We start from the raw sequence: 20,037 nt of genomic DNA on the forward strand, positions 1-20,037 counted from the left end.
CAGGTCATTAGGTGGACTTCTTTTTTATTTACGCATATGTGAAACTATAATTTTGCTGGAACATAATGTGGTTAGAGGGAAGCAGTATAAATTAAGGCCGGGTGAATGGTTTAGAGCCATATTAGAAAGCTCTGGATTTCCGTGTGATAAGTATATAGGCTAAAGGTTTTGAGCTGAAGCTTTAGGAAAATTGGGGAGCAGTATGTTCGGTGATTACAATAGGGAAGGTGTGATGAGGGATCACGGTGAAGAGCTGAGGCCCATGATCAGAAGGATGGGAACAGGAGATGACAGTGGGCTGGAGCCTCGACAGAACTGACAGCTGAATGGGTCTCGGGAGTCGGCTATCCCAGGGTTTCAATCAGGTTAACTGGAAGGGTGGCAAGCTGACGGACATCGTAGTGAGGACAGGAGGATGAGAGGGTTAGAGGGGTCTTCACTACACGGAAATACCCAGGTGGCGATGCCCAGGAGGAGTTGAGGATGTAGGACAGAGGGGACACCAAAGGAAAAGTTGATAGTTGAAACTACTGAAATGGATGAAATCCAGGGGGAGCAAAAAGGCAGAGAAAACGAATGACAGAAAACCATGGGAACGTTTGTATACAAGGGGCAGGTAGAGGTGGAGAAAAAGATAGTAGAGGAGATGATCCAGAACTAAATTAGTACAGTGTCATGAAAACCAAGGGAAAGGAATGTTTTAAAGCAGAAACAGGAAGTAAATAAAAATAAGAGTAAGGATAAATGACGGAGCAAAGTGCCAAAGGAGATAGGGAGAGGGGCTAGGATACTTCCTCCTCTGAGATAGGTTAATACCAAAAGTGATTGGCAGGGAGAAAAGGTGGCTTCTTATAGATCTTTTCAGTAAATAAGTTGATGCTATCTACAGATTAGAAGAGCATGGGAAGTGTGGGCTTCCGGGGAATAGGCAAGGTTTGAAGCTGGTGTTTCAGAGACTTAGTTTAGAGACCAATCAAAAGAAGGCTAATGCAGCACTGAGCGCCTTGCTGAAGATGGGTAGCATGACTTGTGCTGGGTCAGGAGTCAAGCTCAGGAGAAGGGAGACGGAGGAGTTAACCAAGCTGGGCATCAGAAAGACAGGTAGGCAGAAGAGAAAAGGGTTAGAGCAGAAGACCCAAAAATCTTGGTGTAGATATCACTGAAATCTTGACACTGATGTCAGGGAGAAAAGCAAATGGTATCAGGAAACCGGCTGGATCATGAGAGCCAAGAAGGAATGATTAGATACGGACATTTCCTCAAAACAGATTCAGTTAGCAGACAGGATTGTTTAAGAAGTAGAAAATAGGAGACTGTGATCAGAGATTAATTTCCAAGTGAGATATTTTTGCTGTGGACAGTTCCAAGTGATGAGCCAGGTCTAAAGCGTGGTCTTATCTGGGCAGCCAAAGTGGGAGAAGATATAGGTTGAAGAACTCTCGGGTTATTAGATGGGGCTGATGTTATTTTGATTTATTTAGGAAGGCCCTAAGACCTTTGGAAAGCAAAGACCCCCTTCTCACTTCTCTCTTAAGTCCTACAGAAAGGGATAGCTTGGGTAAGTACTGTTTTGGAGAGAGTAGAGAGAGGGCAGGAAACAATTAGAGCCTCTAAATGGTACACCTAGAAGCTCTCTAGAAGAATGTACCAGAAGCTACTAGCTTTGATTTCCTCAGGGAAGGGACAGTATGGCTAGGAGATGGAGGTGGAAGGGAGATTTTTTTCAGTGTACATCTTTCTGTACCTTTCAATTACCTTTCAAATTTTGAACTATGTTAATGTAGTGCCTATCAGAAAATATAAAATGAAAACTTAAGGTATTATAAATATAGATGCAGACAGTAACTAACTTGTTTAACTTTAAAGCAACTTATACCTTCCTTATTCTTTCTGGCCCAGAAAAGGATTAGTTTGATAGATAACAGCTAAAAAAAAAAGTTTCTTTCAAGTGTCAGTCTCTTGACTTGAATCACTGACCGACCACATAGCTTGTAATCCCTGGAATATTTTGGGATTTCCTTCAGTAGAATCAGTTTCCCATTATTCTAAGTCTGTTTTAACCATTAATCCTCTTCAATAACTCTCACTCTGCTCACTTAAACTGAGAAATAATGTCATTTAAACCTAGAAAGGAATGGGAAGCCATTAGGAGTTAGCAGCATGTCTCACATCTAAGAATTTTCATGTCATCATTTGGTTTAAAGGTAAACATTTCCAGGACACCACATTCCAGGTTTGAAATTCAGTACACTGATGCATCCAAAAGCCAATAATATATTTTGGAGATTTCCCTATTGTTTTTTTATGTGTTAAATTATCATTTATTAATGGCAATTATATTTAGCAATTGAAGTAATGTTTATTGCAGTAATTCATGTTTTCCCTTTTCAAAATCTTAAATCAGGTGTGAAAATCACATCTACGCTGCAGGTGTTGAAGCTGATCAAGCAGGCTGGCGACCGCGTCCTGGTGTATTACGAAAGGCCGGTCGGCCAGGGTCACCAGGGTGCAGTGCTGCACGATAACCTGGGGCAGCTGGAGGAACACTTCCTGTCAGGCTCCTGCCAACCAAATTATGAAGAGGAAACAGCTAGCTTGGCAGCAGATGCCGAGAACAGAGACCTGGATTCGGAGTTTGAAGACCTGGCCAGTGATGTCCGAGCACAGCCTGAGTTCCGAGACGAGGCGCAGTCAGCCAGTCACAGTCCCAAGCGCTCCCCACAGTCCCAAGCGCTTTCTGGTAGGCCCCTTGGAACCGTATCACCAGTTTTAAACCGGAAACTCGTTGCAGGAAGTCACCCACCCCCCCCAAAACTTCCATCCAAAGAAGGAACTAAACCCTTAGCCCTAAAACCTGAGCTAACAGACCCAGCACAAGTGTCAAAACCCACCCAAGGACCCACTTTCAAACCACCTGTGCCACCGCGACCGCAACTGAAAGTTCCTTTGCCTTCTGCTGATGCCCCAAATCAGGCAGAACCAGATGTTCTTGTTGAAAAGCCAGAAAAGGTGCTGCCTCCTCCCCTCGCAGATAAAACTGCTGAAAAGCAGGCAAAAAGTGTGGATCACGTAGAAGATATAGCCGCCTCTAAGCAGTTTTTAGCAAAGCAAGAGGTGGCGAAAGACTTGACTTCCGAAAGTTCCTGCCCCTCTAAGGACAGTTCGGATGACCCTCAGACGTGGGAATCCTCAGAAATCCCTTACCGTAATAAGCTTGGAAAATGGACAAGAACCAGAGCGACCTGTTTCTTTGACATAGAAGCCTGCCACAGATACTTAAACATTGCATTGTGGTGCAGGGATCCTTTCAAGTTAGGGGGACTCATCTGTTTGGGGCATGTGAGCTTAAAACTCGAAGAGGTGGCTTTAGGATGCCTGGCTACATCAAACATGGAGTACCTCTCCAAGTTCAGACTGGAAGCCCCAACACCTAAAGCCATGGTCACGAGAACCGCACTGCGCAATCTGAGTATGCAAAAGGGATTCAATGACAAATTCTGCTTTGGGGACATTACTATTCACTTCAAATATTTGAAAGAAGGAGAATCGGACCACCATGTAGTTCCCAACTTGGAGAAAGAAAAAGAACTTCATTTGGTTGAGGAGGTTTCTGCCTTAGCGAAAGAAGAGCACTGCGTTGGACAGATGGGTTTGACCGAAAATAAACACAGTTTCCAGGATACTCAGTTCCAGAACCCAACTTGGTGTGATTACTGCAAGAAAAAAGTCTGGACTAAGGCCGCCTCCCAGTGTATGTTCTGTGCTTATGTTTGCCATAAAAAATGTCAGGAAAAGTGTCTAGCCGAGACTCCTCTTTGTGGAACAACTGATAGGCGGATGGACCGGACCCTGAAAAACCTCAGGCTGGAAGGACAAGACACCCTCTTAGGCCTGCCTCCTCGCGCTGATGTGGAAACTAGCAAGTCTGTCAATAAAACAACAGGCTTGACACGACATATTATCAATACTAGCTCTCGTTTGTTAAATTTGCGTCAAGTCTCTAAAACTCGCCTTTCTGAACCAGGAACTGATTTAGTAGAACCCTCACCAAAACACACACCCAACACATCAGACAACGAAGGCAGTGATACCGAGGTCTGTGGTCCAAACAGCCCTTCGAAACGGGGGAACAACGCAGGAATAAAGTTAGTGAGAAAGGAGGGTGGGCTGGATGACAGCGTCTTCATTGCAGTTAAAGAAATTGGTCGTGACCTGTACAGGGGTTTACCCACGGAGGAAAGGATCCAGAAACTAGAATTCATGCTGGATAAACTACAGAATGAAATTGATCAGGAGTTGGAACATAACAATACCCTTGTTAGAGAAGAAAAAGAGACAACTGATACAAGGAAAAAATCACTTCTTTCTGCAGCTTTGGCTAAATCAGGTGAAAGACTACAAGCTCTGACGCTTCTTATGATCCACTACAGAGCAGGCATTGAAGACATCGAATCTTTAGAAAGTCTGTCTTTAGACCAGCACTCCAAAAAAATAAGCAAGTACACAGATGATACAGAAGAAGACTTTGACAATGAAATAACACAACTAATAGATTCTCAGCCATTCAGCAGCATATCAGATGATTTATTTGGCCCATCTGAGTCTGTGTAACAGTCTTTAAACTTTCAAGTGTTGGGGAAAAGCTGCACCTAAAGTACCACAGATACAACCACGTTTAAACCCTCTTATAATGCACTTTGGCCTGCTTCTCCACAGTTATTGGCTTGTGTAAGAGCAAGAATGAAAAGGTGGTTTTCCGGAAAAACATGACCAGCTCACTAAATTGGTTCAGATTGCATTTATAGCTATGCTTTTTGGGTTTATACTGGGAATTTATTTTTACTAATTTATTTTTAATGTTTTCTAATTATGGAATTATGTAAGCTAACTTTTCATGTTTATGTATGTGATGTCTTGTGCTGTTTTCCTTCCTCTGAGTTTTTGAATTAGTGTGTTAAACAGGATATTCTCCAGATTCTTGTAATATTTTTGTTTTTATCACGGTTATAACAAATTTGCTGCGTGCCTGAATTGAATTGACAGCAGCAATCACTGAGGGAACAGGTTTTGAATCTTACTTTGAATTATGAAGTTTGTCGTCTCTATTTACCTGAGATTTTTATGATTTGGGGATTCTCGGGGGTGCTTTTTTGTTTTTGCCAAATGTAACGTGAAAGCAGATACTACAGCTTTAGTCAGTTACGCTGATTTAGTAAAAAAATTAATTTTACATATATTGCTTGCTTTCTAAGCTTCTGTGAATTTTTTTCTAAAGTTTTTATGCAGTTGAAGTATAGGGAGAATATAGTGATTAATCTGAAGAGCTTGCATTGAAAAACAATGTAATAAGGAATAAATACAGAATGCAGTTGGTAAAGAATTTTGTACAGAGGATAATGAGATTACTAAAAACCAGGAACCAGTAGGTGTATAATCTTTCAAAATGTTGCTTTCCTTTCAAATGGAAATTCTAAACATTTATGATTATTTTTCAGCTGCATTCTCCCATAGGAAATAAAGCATGTACAAGGATATTTAAAGTTTCAGAGGACTGTTCTTAAAATGACCGTGTTGATAAGTGGTTTTGGCCGTTTGGTTTTAGAAACATTTTCATGCAGGAGAATGTTAGGAAGAAGAGGAATCATGCAAAATAGATGAATTGCTTTGTCTGACATCCTACAGGCTTATAGGAATGATGATGCTTCTGTAGTTCAGACTATCTTAATTCATTAAAAACAAAAGAAAATCAAATAATAAAAGCAGACAGTATAGATACATAGGAATTGGGACCAGTTCTCTGAAAATGAAGATGTACTCTGATACTTGGCCTGTCGTGTGGACCCCAGTAACATGTGACTGAGGGACACTGTGTAAGCTGGACCTCTGTTGGTATACCGTGAAAGTTTTGGCCTTTCATATGCCTATAAAATAGATATGTATATGTTTTTCCCTTTCGTAGGTAACTACTATAATTGACGTATAGTGAAACTGACATGAATGTAAAACTAGATGGGACAGCTTGGTGGCTGGTAGGCAAAGGCATAGGCACAGTCAGGGTCTGGGCCCTCGTCTATAGCCTTGGATGCCATTAAGAGTTTTAAGTTCAAGCTCTTCCATTGGCCATGAATGAACTGGATCACCACAGGCAAGCGACCAAAGGGCTCCATGCCACCGTCTCCCCAGCTCTAAAGTAGGAATAAACAAGATTCACTCGAACTGCCTCACAGGATTGTTGTGAGGGAAACAATAGCATAACCACAAAAGTTCTCTGAACAGTAAAAAGCCATGCAAATAAAAGGTATGACTTACATGGGTGATAACATTTTTGAGGGTAGAAAAGTTATTCCACTTTTAAAATCAATAGCTAATTCTCATTTCTACTATTAAGTGAAACATTAGGAAACTAAATACTTTCTTGGCCAAGTTTATAACAAAAATATATCTGGGTATACCCCCTTTTTTGTTTATTTAAGCATGCTTGCATTTTAAGAGAACACTGCTGTAGAAATCTCTATACACAAAATTCTCTGAAAGCTAAAATGTTCTGTAACGTATGCTTGAAACAATCTGCCCAATGTAATAACCAACTTTCATCTTACTATAAAAAGGAACTTACCATTGATAACCTGGAAGGTGGAGTGTCTAAGTGGCTGGTGGTTACGGACCACAGCACGGGAGTGTTAGTGACATCCAGGCATGCTGCTGAAACATGCTTTGGAAAGAGCTGTAGAAATAATGCAAAACTTTGGTTTCATAAAAATCTACTCATGTTTTAAAAGTATTTAACTCTGTAGAACCACAGTTACGGGAAGCTCAGTAATGCTGCTAATTATATTTGTAAAATGTACCTTTAATGTAGTGCAATATTTTTATATATATTGGGAGAAGCAGTAGAGGCATCGCAGTTGTACTTTAGTGCAGTGGGGGGGAAACAGTCCAAATAGCCTAGGGGGATAGTAAGGTCTAAGGCTTCAATGAAAACAGTTGTATTATATTACATTCCTGATGTAATCTTGCTGCCATGCTCTGTTATCAATAGCTAAAAAATAAATAAAAACTACCACAGGAAACAAGAATATCTTCATTTGATAACATCTGAAAAAGGTGACTGCTGCATATCTGTGGGATTATTGCCTCATATAATTGGCCGTGCAGCTAAAGTCCATTTTTGCTAAACAAATTGCTATTTTGAAAATTGCCTAAAAGCGTTCAATTTTAATTTTACTGTTGTTTAAGCTTTGAAATGCCAGATCTATGGATTTGCTGCTGCTATTACTAAACAGACTATTTAAAGTTATTTTTACATTGGTTGGTATTTAATGGTTGGGTTAGACAGTCAAGCTGAGCAACATTTTAGCATTTTTTGGAATCACAGTTAATATGCTACATTTTTTAATGTCAAGCCTTATATTCAATATCAGGACTAGTTGAATACTGTGTGGCCATTTGTGATTTTGGAAAAAGAAAACAAGCTAAAAATTTGAGGGTACTACTATCAAGTTCTAAATTTAAGTATATCTGAATTTTTTAAAGGCAATTTGAAAATATTTGGCTCTTACTAATATTAAGATAAAATCTCAAGACCCCTAAAAGTAAATAAATTCATGTTAATGTAAAAATATATTGTCTTTATTTCTGAATTGAGGTAATAGTTTTCTTTTTAAAACCTCCCCTCATCCTTTTTAAGCCATGGATCCCCTTTAAGATCTGATTAAAAACCGGACTCTCATCAGTAAGGTGCACACATACACACCGTAAGTTTTATGAACTTCCAGGGGCGCACTGTGTCAAATGGCTGCATAGTTATTTTCATCAGATATATTCACAGCAATCAGGAAAAATAATACGACTTTAGAGATGCAAGAATAACTTACTGAATTTTTCCACATTGACGACATAGTTACATAGTTCAATTTAAAACACTTTTCAAAGCCAAAATGTATGGTTTAAACTAACCTGGAGTGGATTTTACCTGATGCCTGCAAGCAGAGAAGAATAGTTTTTAATTAAATATCCACACTCAAAACAATACCTTCTTATGTATTTGATTCCAACAATAATGTCTAGTTCATAAAGGAATACAAACAGGCAGAGTAATGTTCAGAAGATTTATTAAGTAAACTAGCTAAAACGATTTACACAAATCCACTTAGCAGTCAAAAGGAGGAAGTGAGTAGTCATTGCTACCTCATTAAGGTTTCTGTATCTGTATGCCAGGTATAAACATCAAAACCACCTCTGCTCAAAAGAGAAATGTTCAGAGAGATATATATTCTTTGTTCTGACATACATTAAAAATAATAACTTTTCAGTCTTGCTAACCCCAGAATAGTCATATAGAAGACCTTACAATTTTTTTTCCCCGTTCAGATACAACTGATATCTTTTGCTCCCAAAGCAGTCTGAAACACTCAACATATCTTTTGTTTTCTCTAGGAATCAGTAGCAGGCCTGCCTCTTTGCCAGTCATTCTTGACGGAAGCCTTCAAGGCAAAAATAAAATGGGGATAAATTGTATGGTATTGGGGGCAGGAAGAACCACAGACGCTCTAAGAGAGTAGATTTGTAGCACGTTTTTTTCTAAGCCCTCCCTTTTCTAAGCCCTCCCGTGTGGACGTAGAGAACCACCTGCCTTCCAGCCCTAGCACAGCGCCTCCGGGGCCCTTTTCCACTGTAGCAGCAGACTTGGGTAAGTTGCCGAATGCAAATACGTAAGTAGGAAGCTTGTTCCAACACTCACTTGACAACCAGACTTCAGGTCATTCATTCAAAGCCCCACAGAAAGGCTTCATAAAGCAAATGGAAATGAAGTATTAGCTAACTTTCCTAGAGAATTTAAATAAATGGTTGAAGAATCCTCATTCTAAAGTTCTTTGCTTTTTTGAAATTTGCTTTTTTTTGTCCAAGTTAACAGAACCACAATTTTAGCTTAAAGAACTGACATTTGGTCATTTTTTGTGTACAATTACAGAACTACAGAATTAACAAGTATTATTTGAGCCATGTCTGGCTATCTTCACACTCCAGTCATATCTCACACAAAACCTGATGTAAACTGACAATGTTCACTAACACACTATTTGCTGTTATTACATTGAAAAGGCACATCAACGTCATGCTTAGAAAAACTATTACACAGCACGAAATGATACAGTGAAACGTTTTTAGATGTTTGGGTTTTTCTGCCTGTGAAAGGGGGCGTGTCCTGACTACCCTATTGTTTTAACCTGTTTTCCTAACGTGATTCAAGGCAATTTTATTCTTCATCTTCATTTAAAATTTATTTTCACATTCATGTGAACAACTTTCAGAAGTCTAGAAAATAATAGTTTCAGACAACTCAAAATTAATCCCTAGAAAACACGTGGATGACCTCCAAACAGGTCAAAGATATTATAGTCTGATTTTTTTTCATGTTATCGCAGTTATTAGCCTTCTAAATTCTAACAGGTGAATTAGATTTTGATACATCCTACCATACTTAAACAACCTTGATAGTTTAAGGTACATCTACCCTCAATTTTCTTTCATCCAGTACGACAAGTATTGTTCATAACTGTACACCTGGGTGTTATTCTTGGCTTTCAGAACATACTACTGTTTTCCCCTTTTTGGCTTTAATGTTTGCTGCCAACCACATGACATGTAAATAATTTACAACCATCTGTTTCCAGATAGGTGATTACATACAGATAATGAATGCCAGCGAAGAGTTATGGATGAATCCGAAAGATAACTGACTCAAGTTCTTGTCCTCTGCATTTGAGATAGCTAGCTTTTAACTCAAATATACTGATAATAATTACAAGCCGAGTAACTCAACACTCAGTGTCACAACATAACACATGCTGTCTTACTTGATTCTGTTTTTCAGACTTCCTTCTAGTTAACGTATTGTTGGAAGTGTCTCAGAGATAATGTGTGCTTCAGTTAACACTCATTACCAATATTCAGAAAAAATATAAGATTTTTTTTGCCCAAGTGTTCGTGAATGTAAGTTAAAAAATTATTTGATTTGGATTCAAATATTTATAGATTTACACTATATCTGTTTCGTCAAAATATATTGTATATTTAATAAAATCAAATACATAAAATAAAGTTTTCAACACTTTATACAAACCCCTAGAAAAGCTGCTTTTTCTTTATAAGGCTGTTGGCAATCTATCATTAACCATGGAAAAGAAATGATAACCTTTGGTTGTTTTACTCTTTCCTCAGGGATGAACGGTATGACTACGACAGTTCTGGATGAGTCATTTCACTGGAAACACTTTTATACAATTAAATGCTTGGATGACTTTTGAGGGTCTCAATCACTTTCAGATTCTTCATCACCTAGCGGATATGACTGGACATTATTCTGAGTGTACATTTTTGTTTTAATAGGGCAGTTGTGATCCATGAGAATAGCCTAAAAAAGAGCAAAGTACAGACATATTACCTTTCTGTTTCATAAAGATAAGATGGTTTTAACCTACTGTTTTTAAGGATTACTAGTTGGAAAGCTATATGTATAGTACTGCCCACTATTAACCAGTCATATGGTGCAATTGCCAGGTGCCTGGCCCAGAAAACCTGGAGTTCCTCACTCAGTGAAAATTTCAGGCAATAGAACATGGCAGAAGCAGTCTTCACAGTATTTTCATACTTGGCCAGGGGCCCTAAGTTGATTCCAGGGAGCCCATAAGCTATGAAGAAAGGGATATACAGGTTAGGTTTATGAAGAGCTATACTTAGAATCTTGGAATTGAGGAGAGCGGTTCTTGGAGGTCACCCAATGCAACTTCCCTGTGGTGCCATCTTAGTAAGGACGTGCTCTCCTTCATGAGGCGAGCTCTCATGTTCGAGACGTACCTGAGGCTGGACTAGAACCTATCTCCATTGTTTCCGTTTGTGGGTCCGGTTCTGACTCCAGCCACTTTACAAACTGCCCTTCCAATATTTTGAGACCATTGCCATAACCCCGTAAATTTCTCTATAGACTCCCATCGCAGGGCCCTTATCGTCATAAATGGCCCTTCCAGAGCATCTTTCCCCAATTCCCGGCATCCCTCCTCTTGTTCAAATGTATGATTTAAAAAATAAAACAATATATTCCTCTGGTGGACATAAAAATCTTGTGCACTCCCATAGTGTTACTGAAAATTAAACAACAGTGGATCAGCCTTGAGTCACGACTCTTCCTGTAAGTGTACACACGAAGCACGAAGTCGGATAACAGCTGAGGTCGATCATGCTAAGCATTTCCATTGCGAGACCTCAACAGTCACCCTGTGGAGTCAGCTGATAACCCTCGTGTAGGCACAGAGGTTAAAGAACTTGACCAAGGGATGTACGGCTAGAATGGGGCACAGGTAAGGCCAGGTGGCCATCCCGCAGTCAGCTCTTGGGCAGCACCCCATGGCACAGTCTGCCAAGGACGACAGTGGGACACTGGATACAACTAAAAGGAATTCTCTCATCAGGTGATGTCTTCTGGAGTTTTCTGCCATATGAACGATTCCCCCAGTACCTGTTTGTACAACCTGAAAATCTAAATGGAAACATTTATGTGGATTAAAATTGAATTTGCCCTGGCCTAATGCAGCCTTTCCTGGTGTTTGCTGGCTACTCCCAGTTCTTATCCCACCGATTTGATAAGCTGCTAGGACTTCACTCAGTGTTTAACCCACTTACCATTTCCCAAGAAATTCTATCATGATCCTGCCTGTGTGACGCATTAAGATAAGGACTTCCTTGACCCTGTCAGTTAGGCTGTCAGCTGCAAATCCAACTCCTTTTTTTATTAGGCTTCTTTCCCAGTGAATTGATACATATATTTAATAAAGAGCTCAATTTCTAAAACTAAGTAATTGATGCAACAGACTCCGTATACGAGGACCGCTGTCCCCGTGTGGATGTGTCCTTGTTACACAAAAGGCTTCACCCCCAAAGAGCTCGGGGTCTCATCTCCCTAGATTAATGATCCTCAAAGAAATGTGCCCAAGAATCACTTGAGGGAGGGCAGGTTAAAGATAAAATTCCAGGTCCCTACGCTCACGTGAGAGGGGTGGTCAACATGCTGTGAGAAACGCTGCCCTAGTTACATGGCAGTATCTGGGGCTATAGGAGTCACGGCTGGCTGACGTCAGCTTAGTGGGCACCTACTAGGTACATTTGTCAGTGCTCCTGAGGTCCCATGCCAGCGACTTGGTCACCTCCCTGCACGAGGAATGACAGGCTCCACGGGGCTCACTGTGGTTAAATGCTCAGGGGAAGCTGTCCGGAAGAGATGGGGTTCAAGTTGAACCTTGACTGATGGAAAGGATTTGCACAGTGAGGGAATGGGTACAGCATGGATAATTTACCAAACGGGACGTTAAGTAAAACAGGAACACTAAATAAACCACCCTGTCACTACAGAGATCTGATGAGGAGGCACAGAGGGATATTAACTGGAAAACCCGATCGGGGCCAGACTGCAGGGCCTTGGATGTCAGGCCTGGGGCCATGACCCTCGGCCCACAGGCAGTGAAGTGGCCTTGGAAAGGATGGCCGTCAGCCTCCCTTACTCCTAAGCGCCTTCACCTCTTAGTTCATCTACCATGAGACCTGACTGCACACATACACAGACTTCTTAAGGACCCCCAGGACCTGGCACTGGGCATAGAAACTGCACTGCAAGGGAAGAAGTTCATCAGGCCGGTCATTTGATATCACACAGATTGAAATGGTCAGAATGTATCAATTCAGCCAAACTACACTTGTTACACAGCCTTTCAGGTAAAGTCTTCCTTGAATGTTGTCTCTGGCTGTTAACAGTCTAGCTTACTGGCTTCTGAACCTGTTTTGAAAAATGTATTGTGCAACAGTTTTACTTTTTAAGATAGTTATACGTGATTAAATAAACCAGATGGCACGTAATATTCCAAAAGTGCCATGAAAAGAGGGGCCTGGACACGGTCAAGGGGGTAAGTCAAGTGCATGAGGGACACCCCCAGAGCGGCTGTGAGCAGCGTGGTCATTTCAACCAGCGCTCTGTGCACTGCCATGGGGAGAAAGATGTATCTGACTCTCACCTGAAGAGAAAATGAAGAGGAGGAGGTGGTTGGGATGCACAGACAAGCCCAGTTACGGAGAGTTGAACCCTAATCCCTGCCAAATGCCTGCTTTCCTATCAGACAGTCAGCATCTGCAGAGTGGTAAAAACATGTTGAACCAAACGCAGTGTAAAAGGAACACAAATACGAAGCTGGGATAGTGAAATGGGAAAAGCATTAAGTGTAAGAGTTCCTCAAGACTTGGAAAAATACCCGGCCTGCATACTGGAAAAGTTTTACCTACCATATCTAAAAAAATAAAAACAGTGATGGTTTTGCAGCCACCATGGAAGTGCCCTGCTCAAGGACACCGTTCTTAACTAGGGTATAACATGCAGCCTCCTTCGCTTCTGGCCACCCCATCCTTGCCTGGAGGAAACGGAGCTGGAAGGACCCTCACAGAGCTCGGAGCCACCCAAGACAACAAAGCTGCAGTCCTCAAACCACCTATTCTCCTGTCGGGGCAACAATTAGAAACTTTGAGGGTAAGAGATAAGATATATGCCCTATCTTTAAAAATAATTCTTCACCCTGAAAAAAAAATCCATAGCAGAACACAGCTATCCTCAACTGGGTGTTCTGAGCACCCCAAGCTGCCTGTTAATTCTCTTACAATTGGAGCACAGTTTTCCTCAAATGACAGTGTTGCTATTTCTTATACTTGCTGAGACACTTGAGTAACACTTAAGGGTTTTTTTTTTTCTCCACTTGTACTGAGAATTCAACACTGATTATAAAAAATAAATAAACCATAAATCCAGTAAACCAAATGCAAGAAAATTCCAAGAGCTCACAATCTAGTTTATGACTTGGGATCGGTGAAAATAGCAATAGACCTTTCAATATAAAATAGTTTAAGTGCACACACCACATGATCAGGATGCTGCCTGATGACAGAATTATTTGCTCAGGTCTGTATGCCTTATTCCGGCTCTCACATCCCCTTGCATTTGATAACCCTGGTCCCAAACGCTGACACTCGTCTGTATTGGATTTCCTCCAATGGGCCGTAATCAATTCTCTCCCCTCCGTGGCACACCACTGTCTTGCCCTCAATCCCCCTTATCATTAGGTGCTATCGGTTGCCATCAGTCTCTTCCTGCTCTGCTTGCACAATGAGTAAGCTGCAGCTATCGGCCACCACCCTCAAATGTCGCCTGCAACGGTGGGCGGCGGGCATCAGTCACGAGCAGTGACATGGCATGTTTTCTCCAGTTTTTAATGATTCATCTTGCTCGACACGTATAAAGGATTCTGACATTTTACAGTGAACTGTAATTGTTGTTGCTTTGCCTTTCAGGATTGTCTCTTCCACTTCCTTCAGCATTTTTCTTTTTAGATGAACTAAAACTTGGTTTCAAGGTAGAAAGAGAAGCGGTACTGAGGCCAGTCTCCCAGCCTTTGCCATCACTTTGCGGATCACAGAGCAGCAGCTAGCTGGGCAGCGTACCCCTCACCCCACCCCACCCCATCCTCTGATCTCACTCATTTCCTCCAATAACTCAGATAAGCCATCGTGCTGCTGCGGACAAACTGATAACACAACAGCCACTAACGTCTGCTGCCATGGCGAGGGAAATCCATTCAGTTGGTCTGGGAACTGACTCGCAAAAGCAGAAGGAAGCTTTCACCTCACAGAGGGAAGAAAGGGAGGGTTCTGGGGGACTGCTGGGCTGACAGAGAAAGTCAGAGTTAGAGTTAAGTAAGAGCAAGAAAGAAGAGCATAACACATTTACTAAGCATTTACTGTGTGCCAGACATGGGCTAAGCATTCTGCTGGGGTTCATTCATGTAATCCCCACAACAACCCTATGAGGCAGCTGCTATCATTTCCCCAAGAGACAGTCCTGCTCCCAGGGCCCATGCTAGCCTTTTGCTGTCTCCCCAGAGTCTTAAACAGTCTTCTGGGTGACAGAAGCATTTGTAAGTGATTAGCCTTAAGCGCACTGATACGGTCGCAACAGAATGACCGTTTTCAGTTGTTGCACTGAGACTTCTGCCCCTGATTTGGGCAAGGCTCCACTGGGGTCAAACAAAGATGGAAAGGAAACTTAAACAACCAGGCTGGAAAACAGATACGTCCCTTAAGAGATGTACAATAAAGAGTTACAGGTGTTCAGAGCTGGAGAAGCACCTAAGCAAGAGGCAGGAAGAAAGGGGTGGCTGCTATCAGAATATTTCCACAGCACCTTCCACGCCTCTTCTTTGAGTCAAGTGGGTCATGAGTAATTCAAAATCATCTAGTTAAATCCTATATAACAAAGGGCACAGTGTAGGATATATTTTTAAATATACTGAATGACTTAATGAATGCAACAAATGCCCCCCAAATTAAAGGCTGCATATAACCTAACTTTAGGGTCTGCTCTGTCTTTAAATCCACTATTTGGGGGAAATCATAAAAGGGCAGTTCAAGAAATGCGAAAGCATTAAGACCAGTTTCAGTTTAACCATCAGAAAGAACTGCTATGCTCCCAGGAAAACACCACAAGTGAACCTCATATCCACTCATAAACCAAAAATGCCATCTCCTCTCGCCTTGTTTCTCTCATTCTTTTGTAACCCAAGGCACTCTTCTTTTAGTTGGACGAGTACCTATCACCATTTGAAGTTTACAAAATCAGCGACACCACCACCACCACCAGGTATGAACACTTATCAGAAAGGTTAAAGTGACGGATGCATTTCAAAATTCAAATTCAGAATTGATAGGCTTGCACTTGTTCAGAAGAGGAACACTTTATCTTGCCTATAGCTATGACTTTGGTAATGAAATTATGAATTTCAAGGTTAAACGTGGTCATGTGTCCCCAAAGGTACATATACGGTATTTTTTCATAAGGGTCTGTAACCTACACTAAAACCACCTCCAGAACCTTACGCAGTAAGGACTAGGACACTATTACTGAAAGCTGTGGGTTTAGGAGAAAAGTAAACAGCACCCAAAATGGCTAATCTTAGGGTAAGCATAGGAGGCAAAAAAAAAAAAATTATGTTCAAGAATAAAATTATGTTCAAGAATATCAAGAACCATAGAAAAATACATTGAACTATCCGATGTTTCCATCTGGTTGACAAAAGAGCTTACTGGCTGCTAATCTACGTACAGAAATAATTTCATTCTTCAAATTTATAAACATAATCTTGATACAGTAAAAGAAACTGCTGCCCTGTGTGGTGGTATAAACTGAAAAGGAACTCTTACCACTGATGTTTGGCGAGTTCTACCCAAAAGGAGTAGAAATGTATTTTAGAACGAAGTCATGAAGAAACTATCCGGTAGACCACGCTAAAATGATCAAGAAACACTTCCATGCATCCTCAAATTTTCTTACCATTTTTTCTTCCTTGGCAGGTGGACTTCGAAGGAAAAAGCAGAGAGGAGCAAAAAGAATATCAATTATTCCAATAATTGTCATGAGCCACGGAAATCCAATTGCCTTTGCGATAGCCCCACCAGCGGAAGGACCTTTCAGGAAACAGAGAATTAGATCAAGTTCTCTGTAAAAATGTCTTGCACACAGAACAGTGCAAAGGCTTAAATCATTTTCAGTAGGCATTATCTATTGTGCCCTGAAACCAAAGGTTGTTTGGGAAAGCCAGCGACCTTACCTATAGCATATCCCATACAAAACGCCACGTCTGCGATGGCGTACACACTCCCGTAGACGGACACGTGCCGCAGGTCGACAAGGTAGCCCATGATGGGCATCATTGAGGAATCCACCATGCCTGTGGACAGTCAGGGAACACACACAGACTATAGAACACCGACGGAAACCCAAAACAGGCTGCATGTCAGGACCAACTCCTAACCTCACAGCTCTGGTGCCCTTTCATCTTCACTACCTGCAATTCTTGAGGCCAACCCTCTCCAGCACGCCGTTCGCTCAGGACCGACTGAAGGTAGCTGAGGCTGGGACTGGAACCCAGGCCACCATCTGCCTCTTCTCTGCCTTGCCTCACTTTGTCCACTGGTGGAGGGCAGCCAGTCCCCTGGTGACTTACCTGCATTCTTTAGATCCCGCTGGTTATTGGCTTCATGGCCCCCTCGCCTGTTTCCTGTTGGTGCGTTCCTGACTCACTCTTTTTGGGGCATTCGCCCCTTGCCTTCATGTGGGCACACCCACATACCTCACCCCGTCTCCTATGCACCCTTGGCTTCCCACTAGGAGGGAGGATCAGAAAGAACCAGAACATGAAGGAGTCTGATGGACCATCTGGCCCTACTCAGGAACCTGAAATCGAAAGGGGTTTGCTCATTGTGGGGAAAAGCAAAACAAAACAAAACCCTACCACCCCCAGGACCAGTGTTAGAATCCCTGGTCTCTTGGCTAGTTGGGGACAGGAAGCGTAAAGAAAGAGCACGTTGACAGTTCTGGGTTCAGATCCCCGGCTGGGTGAGCATAGTCATGCCTTATCTCTCTAACACTGGTTTCCTGTCTGTCCAACAGGGATGGTGATGACCAGCTACAATGAGAGAGCATCTATGAGCACTCAAATGGTCATTTCCCCACGTCCACCAGCACCAGGGGCAGGAGGAAGAGGGACATTTCTTTCATTTTACTAGTATTTGTTGATCACCTAATATGACACAGGGTGAAACACAATGAACATAGGAGTTGGACATTAAGCAAAGAGTTGAAAAATGAATTACAATTGTGATTGATGCTAGGAAGGTGCGGTGAGAGGTCATGTATCTACACCAGAGGAACGTACCCTGGTCCCAGGGGTCGGCAAAGGCCCTTCCGCCCTTCTTTCCTTCCTTCTTTCCTCCCTTCCTCCCTCCATCCCTCCCTCCCTTCTTTTTTTCCTTCTTATTGTACCATGCAAAGATTAAATTCCTGCCTTTACCCTTGGATAGACTCAGCATTTACTTTTATCATGATCCATCTGTATGTTATACATGAAAAACAAACGTATACTATTTATCCAAAATATTAACAAGATTTTTCCTAACATATTTGCAATAGGTCCTTACATTACAAAGACATGTTCTGTTGCCCGTGAAAATTCCTGCGGCACAGATGGTCACCAAGACCTCAGTCCACCTTTTCTGTACCAAACCTTATAGAAAATACACGTGGAGCCTTTTTCCTCCAGCCTCATCTGAGAAGGTCTGTTCACAGATCTGAGCTCAAACAAAGTGCTCTGAGGGAGGGATTCTCTTGTTGGCCCAAGTACAGCAATGGGGTACCAGTTTGCTTCTGTAAATATCAGGCTTTTAAAAATACTGGTTTTCAGGAAACGAATGACTAGTACATGGAAGCAGGTATTTTTCTGTGGTCGAGCTACTGGATAGAGCTCGGCTGCCCACAGCCTCCTCTCCAGCTTCTAGAAATTTTAGGTTGAGTAACTACAGTCTTCCCAACTCACAGGAATTCTCTCTTAGCAGTAGGGAAAACAAAGTTTTAAATTTAGGCACAAGGCTCCTGTGACTTACCAATTGCAAAACCAACTCCGAAGTTGGGAGCTATGAGTCCATAAATGTTTTTTGCAAAAGGAATCTGTAAAAGGAAATAAACGTTACACTATAATAACATGATATCCAACTCTAAATCATCTTGGGAAGTCTTAAAAATAGGTTTTCTCCAACCGGGTGTGCATGTTCCCTTCTGAAGGAAACAGGAGGAAGGAGGATGGGGTTTGGGGAGGACTGGACCCACCAAATCCTTAAAAGTTGAAGCTGAAATGGATTTTGGGACCACCACGAACCCCTGGTCAACTACCAGATGTGAAAAATCAGCCTAGTGCACACTCCATTTCTGAAAGGACCCAAGGGCCTTGTTTGGAGTAAATATTGGCCATTGGAAGAAGATGTTCTATTCTAGAAAATTATCTTGCTATTGTTTCAGGGCAGTCACCCTAAAGTGTTGAAGACATTGTAATGTTTCTGATGATGAGAGGGGGCATAAAGAGTGAAATATAAACTGTGTAATAAAACATTCTAAATAACTTCCAACTGACATAAGATGAAAATATATCCCTTGGAGAGTCTTGTCCAAAATTTTTACGATGATAAAAAATTAGAGAACAATGTAAGATATAATAGAATTCAGTATCAACAAACTTCAAACTGCTATAAAATATTTCTTGCTGATTCTTGCCCAAAGCAAAAGTTTCATTTGCAGACTGTCTCTACTTGTTAAATGCCGTCTTTTACTCACACATAAAATGCTGATTCCAACAATTATCATTCCTAGAAGAGCACAGAGCCACCTATCAAAAAACAAAAAAGCACCATCGATGAATGACTGTTCCTTTTTCTTCCCCAGTCCAAATTTTCAGTGGAAATCAAAACCACTTGTAATGGCTAAGGGACAAACAGAGACTTTTTTAAAGAATGGCATTATTATAACAGAGTGAGTGTTGTTTTCATTTCCTCTTACCTCCCCATTTTGTGTGCGAGGATCCCAAAAATATTGGTTCCAATGAGATAAGAGATACTGGCTGGCAAGAAAGCAATGCCTGTAAATTTATGAAATGGACACCGTATCAGCACTCTTATCAGGCAAATGTTAGAGAAACTAATAATTGTAGACACCACAATGGTGATTAGAGTAGATGAAATGAAGCCCTGTGGCCTGCACCCAAGCAGCTAATATCCGGCACCTGCCGGATCCAGGCTGGACCCCACATGGTTTATCTGTCCACACAGAGCTGTGGAGACACTCCAGAAATGAAATTCATTTCTCTATCAGCTGCTTCATCTCTGCCTGGTGGTGAGCTTTACACGCTGACCAACACCGGCAGCTCCGGTCTGCTGGAGCAGGGCACCTGCCCTCCCACACGTCCGTGAGCGGGGAGGCATCGGCGCCTGACCTCTCCCCTTGGTTATAGTTGTAGGACAGAAGTAAGACAACAGACATGGACAAAATTAAGGAACATTAAGATAAGGACAAAGCAAACAGTTAAAATTATCCCAAGCCCTATCACTCAGATGACCACCCAAGTT

At 41.7% G+C, this 20,037-nt stretch overlaps 2 protein-coding genes across 4 annotated transcripts in view; one reads left to right on the top strand and one right to left on the bottom strand.

Moving 5' to 3' along the window:
- Positions 1-7,619, top strand: part of PDZD8 (PDZ domain containing 8) — a 64,182-nt gene extending 56,563 nt beyond the window's left edge. For all 3 annotated transcript variants that reach the window (XM_081073697.1, XM_081073698.1, XM_081073699.1), the window contains one exon: positions 2,405-7,619. In XM_081073697.1, coding sequence (XP_080929823.1) covers positions 2,405-4,611 — 2,207 coding nt within the window. In that variant the 3' untranslated portion in view covers positions 4,612-7,619. The remainder of the gene's footprint in view (positions 1-2,404) is intronic.
- Positions 7,620-10,279: 2,660 nt separating this feature from the next.
- Positions 10,280-20,037, bottom strand: part of SLC18A2 (solute carrier family 18 member A2) — a 29,294-nt gene continuing 19,536 nt past the window's right edge. Inside the window, exons 11-16 of the mRNA XM_081073700.1 lie at positions 19,472-19,550; positions 19,250-19,301; positions 18,526-18,589; positions 16,695-16,814; positions 16,418-16,551; positions 10,280-10,414 (exon numbers count right to left, since the gene is read on the bottom strand). Of these exons, the coding sequence (XP_080929826.1) occupies positions 10,313-10,414; positions 16,418-16,551; positions 16,695-16,814; positions 18,526-18,589; positions 19,250-19,301; positions 19,472-19,550 (551 nt within the window). The 3' untranslated portion in view covers positions 10,280-10,312. The remainder of the gene's footprint in view (positions 10,415-16,417; positions 16,552-16,694; positions 16,815-18,525; positions 18,590-19,249; positions 19,302-19,471; positions 19,551-20,037) is intronic.

Source organism: Rhinolophus hipposideros, assembly GCF_964194185.1.
Source record: "Rhinolophus hipposideros genome assembly, chromosome: 15".
NCBI lineage: Eukaryota > Metazoa > Chordata > Mammalia > Chiroptera > Rhinolophidae > Rhinolophus > Rhinolophus hipposideros.